At 18.3% G+C, this 8,475-nt stretch overlaps 3 protein-coding genes across 3 annotated transcripts; all 3 read left to right on the top strand.

The window, feature by feature from the left end:
• Nucleotides 1-1,544: 1,544 nt before the first annotated feature.
• PRSY57_1218200 (hypothetical protein) lies at nucleotides 1,545-3,653 on the top strand (the record flags this gene model as incomplete). The annotated part of the gene is made up of 1 exon (XM_012908608.2): nucleotides 1,545-3,653. One exon carries the CDS (start codon nucleotides 1,545-1,547, stop codon nucleotides 3,651-3,653), a length of 2,109 nt encoding a protein of 702 aa, XP_012764062.2.
• A 747-nt stretch (nucleotides 3,654-4,400) lies between these two features.
• Nucleotides 4,401-6,308, top strand: PRSY57_1218100 (secreted ookinete protein, putative; the record flags this gene model as incomplete). The annotated part of the gene is made up of 8 exons (XM_012908607.2): nucleotides 4,401-4,572; nucleotides 4,689-4,914; nucleotides 4,998-5,040; nucleotides 5,121-5,177; nucleotides 5,407-5,455; nucleotides 5,556-5,615; nucleotides 5,718-5,786; nucleotides 5,935-6,308. 8 exons carry the CDS (start codon nucleotides 4,401-4,403, stop codon nucleotides 6,306-6,308), a joined length of 1,050 nt encoding a protein of 349 aa, XP_012764061.2.
• Nucleotides 6,309-6,800: 492 nt separating this feature from the next.
• Nucleotides 6,801-8,291, top strand: PRSY57_1218000 (hypothetical protein; the record flags this gene model as incomplete). Its single annotated transcript, XM_012908606.2, has 1 exon — nucleotides 6,801-8,291. The coding sequence occupies one exon, from the start codon at nucleotides 6,801-6,803 to the stop codon at nucleotides 8,289-8,291; it is 1,491 nt and encodes a 496-aa protein (XP_012764060.2).
• Between the last annotated feature and the right edge of the window lie 184 nt (nucleotides 8,292-8,475).

The following is an 8,475-nucleotide window of genomic DNA, read 5'->3' as shown; positions in this document are numbered from 1 at the left end:
AAAAAAAAAAAAAAAAAAAAAGAGCAAATGTTAAATAAAAAAAAGTTAAAATAAAAAACTAAAGTTGAACATATAAATTTAATATATTATATATATATAAATATAATTATATTTAACTTATCTATATGCGAATATTATAATAATAATAAATATAAAAGAACTATTTTTTTGTAATAATTTTATTATATATATAATATTTATATATATATATATATTTATTTATTTATTATTATATAGGAATTTAATAAAATACGAATATATTTCTGTAGTGCATCGAATAATAAAACAAAAAAAAAATGAAATGCAAAAATAAAAAAAAAATTAAAATATAAAATTTCAAAAATTTTTAAATTATAAAATGTGTATCCATATAGTATTGTAAATAGTTATTATAAAAATCTTAACATATGTTAACACATATATATATATATATATATTTTTTAATTTATAAAAGAAATAATAAATAGAATTTTTATTCTAAAAGCATAATATATATAATTGAAAACTTTTCAAGTATATGCATTCTTTAATATTATAAAAATATTGAAATACATGTGTGTCAATATATATATATATATATATGTTTATTATGACATATAAGAAGAAAATTATCATTAAATATTTTTCACTTATTCAATCATATATTTTCTTTTTTCTTTTTATTTTTTTCACATATACGCACATTCATGCAAATTGAACATCTTAATTTCTACAAAGACTAAACATACAGAGAGATGGTTTTATATTTAAAAAAAAATAATAATAAATAAATATACAACTCTAAAATATAAATAAAATCATAATATATATATATAATTTTTTTTTTTTTTTTTTTTTTCTACACATCTGGCCTCTTTTTATCAAATGACTTATACAATATTGTAATTATAATAATATAAATACTTTCGTATAATTATTATCCTATAAAATAATTTGTCAAATGTATATATATGATATATACAATAAATATACTTATCATTATATTTATCTCATTTTAATTCTTAATAATAATGAAATATAAATACTATTAAATATATCTTATATTATTTTAATATATACATTATATATATATATATATATATATATATATATATATAATATCCCTATGGTATAAAAATTATGTTCACAGAAAAAGGATGATTATTGGAATACGTGACATAAAAAATATTATCTTATTTCTTTTTATGTATATATATATATATATAAAGAAAACCCTTTTTTTTTTTTTTTTTTTTTTTTTTTTTTTAATTCTTTTTTTTTTCCCCAATAATATTAAAGTTTATTGCAACATGGTATTTTTAAGTTATTTTAAAAAATATCAGAATGTACAATATTAAATGAGTTTAACACAAAAAAGAAAAATATATATATATATATATATATATAGTATATATTTATTTTTTGCGCCTTGTTCATTTTCCACATTTTTATTTGACTGAATTAAAAAGGGAATAAAAATATACTATTAATATAATATACATATATATATTTTTTTTGGGGGGCTCGCAAATATTGTCACGTTTACTTTTTCTATATTTTTAAAAATGAAAAAAGAATTTGTAGAATACAATAAAAAATATTTCAGGAATATACAATTTGTGTATGATTTCTTGAATAAAATTGGAATGAAAAATAGTTTGAATGAATTAAAAAAAGAAAGTAAAATAGATTATATAAAAGATTATGATTTATATTTTTTAGATGGAAATAATCAAGATATTTCAGATGATGAAAATATAAGAGACGAAGAAGAAAAAGATGAAGAAGAAAATATAGATGAAGATTTTGAAGATATTGATAAAACATTTTTTATTTATACTATGAATAAAATGAACAATTCTATACTTTGTAAAGCTATTGATCTTTTTGATCGGGATATAAAAGAAAAATATGTTCTTTTGCAAAATGTTCAAAATGTAAAGAATATAAACCATAAGCGAAGTGATATAGATGAAAATCGTAATAATATTCTTTATGAAAACAATGATGATGATAATAATATTAATAATAATATCAATAATATCAATAATAATAATAGTAATAATAATGCCGTTAATAATTTCGATGAATATATGTATTTACCAGATCAAAATAATTCTCTTACTATACCTTTTATGAAGGAAAAAAAAGAAAATATATTTCTCAAAAATGATAATAAGGATGATGAAAATTTAAAATTAAATAACACAAACAATGTGACACACAAAGTAAGAATGAACTCATATAACTGGGATTCATATTTTACTCAAGATAAAGAAATTTATAAAAAGTTAAATGTATCCATTGTACATAATGATATAACAAATAATATAAATGATCAGACCAATAAACCGTCAAATATTTTATGTATTCAGTATATTGATATATATCATAAACAAAATAATAAATATATAAACTGTGAAAATATTATATTTTTTCAAAGATTCTTTCCATTATTCCTTTTAGTTGGTTATGCAAATGGAAATATCATTTTGTTTTTAATACTTTACCAAAAGGAAAAAAATGAAAAAAAAAATGAAAAAAAAAATGAAAAAAAAAACAAAATAAACGAAATAAACGAAATAAATAAAAAAGAGGAATGTCATAATGATAATCATATATATTTATACCAACAATTAGAACACATATCCTTAGGGTCTCCCGTTATGCATATAGATATTAACTATCAAGATAATTTATTCATCGCTTCAACCATGAATGGTGATATATGTATTTGTCAAATTAATATGAAAGAAATTGAAGATATAAAAAATAAATTGATAGAAACAAATGATTTAAATCATGATACAAAAATAAAAAATGATAATCCATATATGTTTCTAAAAGATGTATTAAAATACCATATGAAATACTCAATCCAGTGTTTGTTTAATGAAGATTATTCTTTATTTTGTTCTATTGCTAATGATAAAAATTTAATTATTTATGAAAAAATTGTAGCAAATAATAAAATGAATGAAAAAATTGACGACATTTGTAGTAGGAACATAAATAATAACATATATGATGATAAACCAAACTATACATATGAAAAAAAAAAAATTATAGGTCTACCTGATATACCAACCAATATATTATGGGTTAAACATAATAACAAAGAGATAATCATAATATCTATGCTTAATAGTAATCATATAATTTTTTTGAATAGTTCAAATTATCTCATAGAAAATAAATTATACCTTTTCGATTTAAGTAAGGAAAACAATAATGAACATGAAGAATCAAAAAATGAAAAACACAACATTTTAGCATTAGATTATCATAAAAAAAAAAATATATTAGTTATATGTACAGATACATCAAAAATATTTGTATATTCCTTTAAAGAAAAATCTATAATAAAAACAATTTATGGATGTGTATTAAATTCATTATCTTTTCCAACCATACAAATAGATATAAGTGGTAATTTTATTTATGTAACTTCAGAGGATAAGGTACACGGTACATACATTTTAATTTTTGATATAAAAAGTGGTAATATTATTAATACTATAAATAATGGATTTAAAATTAGATGCTTTCAACTTTTAAAAAATTATATATGTCCCTCAACTCTTAAAGTAAATTCAAATAATATTCATACAAATAAAAAAACATTACTTATATTAGGCTCATTTGATAAAAAGCTCCATTTTTATTCTAACTAAAAAATGGGCACCACCACAAGAATTTTCTGAAACGAATTTTTTATAATATATATATATATATATATATATATATGTGTGATATATCATGTAATATAATTTTGATGTATAAAATATATTTATTAATTTTTTTTTTTTTTCCCTTATAAATTTATATTAATATCCTTGAAGGATATATTCCGTGCACATATAAATATATACATATATTTCTTATTTTATATGATTCATCCTTTTTTATATCATTCCTTAATATTTGTTGTACTTGTTATATTTTTTTTAGAGTAACATTGAACAACCTACGAATAACTATTTTTTTTTTTTTTTTTTTTTTATAGATATATTTCATATAACACTTAATTATAAATAAAAAATAAGTTTTAAGAAAAAAAAAAATATTGTTTGATGCACAAGGTAATGTTGGTGTATATACATTAATTGGAATATAAATTAGAAAAAATTATAAGATAAATATAAAATTATTAAAGTATATTATAAATATATATATATATATATATATAGAGGTTTACTTATTTATTTATTCAGATTATAGCTTATTCTGCCATATTTTACTTCATGAAATCACAAAATCATAGTTTTCATATAATAAAAACATAACTGTTTTATATATATATATATATATAAATGTATATATATTATTTTTTATTTTTTTTTTTATTTTTCTTTTTCTTTAATTTTTCACCTTGTATTTTTACCATTAAACATATACATTAATTTATATGAACCTATACAATGTTATTATATCTTTATAAAATATGGTATCTAATTTTATTATGGTTATATACATATAATCAATATAAATGTGATCTAAGTCTAAAACCACCAGAATGTGATGTTTCAATAGATACCTCCATATGTATTAATAATGGACAAAAAATATTATTACCATCTGCAAAACCATATGGTTAAAATGTTATGATTATTACAATTGTTTTAAATTTCGTTCCTATGGTTGTCTTATCCATACAGAGTATATAATATTTATATGTATATTGCATATTATGCATTCTTTCTATATAGGTATTTCTACACATATAACTTTTGATAGTTTAATGCCTGTTGATTCTACTGGTAATAGGAATCATGCCCATGGGAAATTTTTTGCTTCATCTGGATTTGGAGGAATTGGGAACTCTGCATTGTTCAGGCAAAATTATATATATATACCACATTCTGATGAATATTTCAAGAGTGTTGATTTTTCATATACCTTTTTTATATATCTATTACAAGATGAAATATCTAGGTATAAGAAAATATAATCAGAGCATTGATATATACAAATATGTACATATATATATATATATATATATCCTCAACATTTTAAAGGAAAAATAATATGGAAGAAAAATTCTGTCCTGTTATACATAAGGTAATCTCCTTTATTAATTATTTTTTTCTTTTTTTAATATTCTAATATATCAATTATTCATTTTTATAATTTTCGTGAAGGGAATTATAAAGGACAAAATCCAAGAATCCTCTCCAGCTATTTTAATAAATACGAAAGTGAAAATAAATATAAATAAATAAATAAATATAAATAAATATAAATAAATAAATAAATATAAATATATATTTATATTTATATTTTTATATATATATTTTTTAAAAAGGGAACAAATCCATACACATACACACAATTGACAAACACATACATATTGCTTTTATGTGTATCCATTTTATAAGTGAATAAAAAAAAATAAAAAAAAAAAATTCTTTTTTCTTTTAATGACAGAATGGAAGAATCAAAATTGTCTTAAGCACTTCGTCAAGTACAAATTCTGGTAATATTAATACCAACAATTATATACAAATTAAAAAGAAAAATGGTATGATCCTTATATAAATCATTGAAATATATATTTTTAATATGTATATATATAGCCGGTGAAGAATTTTTGAGTAATTTTAAATTAAGACATCATCAATGGTATCATATGACAGGTACGTTATATTACATATAAATATAATTAAAATGTATATACGCATAAATATACATTTATATATATATATATATATATATATATATCATTTTATTGTTATAAGTCGTTAGACATATAAACCATGTAAGATTATTTGTTGATGGAATTTTGGATTCAAGTTTTTTGACTGAAGGTTTTAAAAATATTAAAAAGATGAAAAATATTTCATATATATGTTGTATTTACACAATATTTATTATTTGTACATATTTAACATGTTTTTTATATCATCAAAGATAAAGAAAATTATATATATATATATATATATATATATTTTTAAGGTATTACAAAAACGAATGATTCCCCCATATATATTGGTGGAGCGCCCTATTCTGTAGATTCTTGTGATTTCCCTTTTTTATTAGATGAATTAAAGATATATAATTTAAGTATAGGTACTGATCAAATACAAAGTGAAGCCTCAGCTTCCTTAAGTGGTATTGAACCTTCTTTTATATATTTTGGATGTTTCCATTGCGATATGAATACAGCTATATTATCATGTCCTAATAATTATCATTTATGTAATAAAATGGAATTATATATTGGAGTATATAGTGTTCTAAGAAAATTTTCCTTAGATGTTAACAATATCATATTACCATATTCATCAGAGAATAATCTAGGAATAGGTATATGCTGTACTGATATATAAGATGGATAGACAAATCGTTCATCAAAAAAAAATAAAAAATAAAAAATTAAATAATATGATATGATATTAATTATTAGACAAAGGATTATATAGTAAAAATATAATTTTTTTTTAGTATTATAGAACAGAAAAAAGAAAAAATAAAAAAATAAAAAAATAAAAAAATAAAAACTATTTTTTGTTATGAAAATATATATATATATATATATATATATTTATTTATTTATTATAATTTTTTTTTAATTGCATTATTTTTTTCGTATACCATTTTGTTTTTCTATTTATAAATTATTTATACATATTTGTTAATACATTAATATATATATATATATATATATATTTTATTATACATTCAACGTCTCCATTTAAATTTCTTAAAAATAAGTAATAAAGAATATTAATAAGAACCTTTATGTTAACAAAAAAAAAAAAAAAAAAAAAAGAAAAAAGAAAGACAAAGGAAGAGAATATTCCTCTTTTATCATAATAAGAATGAGTAAAAATAAAAAGTCTATTATTACAACATTTACTACAAAATTACAAGAAAAGGTAAAGGAAGAAAAGAAAAATAATAACAAGATAAACAATGATGTTATGAAATTATTAAATAAAGAATTAATAATTGATTACACTACTAATCAAAAGGTAAATGCCAAATTAATGTTAAACAAATATTTGAATGTTATTAATTATTTAATGAAAGAAAATATAAATTTAAAAAAAAAAATTGAAAATATAAAAGTCGCGTATATGCAAAAAAATGATATGATAGATCATTATGAAAAAGAGTTAAAAGAAAAGAATGAAATTATTATTAAATTAAAAAAATATATGTCACCTGATACCTTACAAGAATCTGAGAAGACATATGAGAATAATAATTATCTCGTGGAACATAATGATATGACTATGGATAATATAGAAAAAAGTAAATATATATTATCCATAAAAGGAGATACAGAAAATAACATAAGTAATAATAAAATTACTCCATGTAATATAAATCATACCCTTTTTAACAAAAAGGATGAACAAATTTATAATGATGATAACATATTTTTAAATTATCAAAATAATACATTTAATAATAAATATATACAACAAAATGATCAGCATCATATGAAAAATGTTTGTATGGTAACGGATAATATTAAATCTAAAAATACATCATCATTTAATCAAATTGTCAATCCTACTATTAGTAATGATTATAAAAATTATTGGAGCAATAAAAATATTAATGTAGAAATGAATCATGAATATATATATAATAATAATTATAATATAAATAAATCCAATCTATCAAATAATTGTAAAAAAAATAACAGTAAGGAAAATATAAATTTCATAAAAAAGGATTCACAATATTTATTATATAAAAATGATAATTTACCTAACGATGATAAATATATTGATGAACTCGATAATCTAATAAACAATACAAATAGTGTCCATACTATGATAACATCACATCTAAATAAATGCGACATACAATATGACAATAAAAATGAAGAAAATATTATTATATATGATTATTCTAAGGACACCAATATTTCATCAAGTGATGGGGAACAAGAAAGTGATATCTCCAAAAATTGTCATACACAAAATCCAAAACATAATAGGAATAATGATTACACTATAAAAACAACACAAATAATTAATAATAAAATAAATAAGAATAACAATAATAATAATATTCATAATAATATATACAATGGAATGAATAAAAGTAAAGAACATATTAATAAAATCAGTTTTATGGAAGTTGATAAATGTATCATAAATGAAAAAATTGATAACGACGTAAAAATAATTTCTCATGAACATGATATAATAAGAGATAACAAAAATTATGATACATCATCAGAACAAAATTTTAAATTATTAGAAAAAAGTACGGAAAATGAAGAAGACGATGATAATTATGAAGATCTGGAAAATATTATGTCTACAATATTAAAGCTTCGAAAAAATGCATAAAAAAAAAAAAAAAAAAAAAAAAAAAAAAAAAAAAAATTATAAAAATAAAAAAATTAAAAATAATTATAAAAATAAAAAAAAAATTTTTTTTTTCTTTTTATAATTATATTAATAAAAATTTATATTTTTTTATATATATATTAATTTTAAAAAATTTTTATATTTTTTAAAAAAAAATATATAT

The sequence above is a fragment of the Plasmodium reichenowi genome, chromosome 12, assembly GCF_001601855.1.
Source record: "Plasmodium reichenowi strain SY57 chromosome 12, whole genome shotgun sequence".
Taxonomy (NCBI): domain Eukaryota; phylum Apicomplexa; class Aconoidasida; order Haemosporida; family Plasmodiidae; genus Plasmodium; species Plasmodium reichenowi.
The sequence above is the reverse complement of the archived record's forward strand: the minus strand, read 5'-3'. Positions and strand labels throughout refer to the sequence as shown.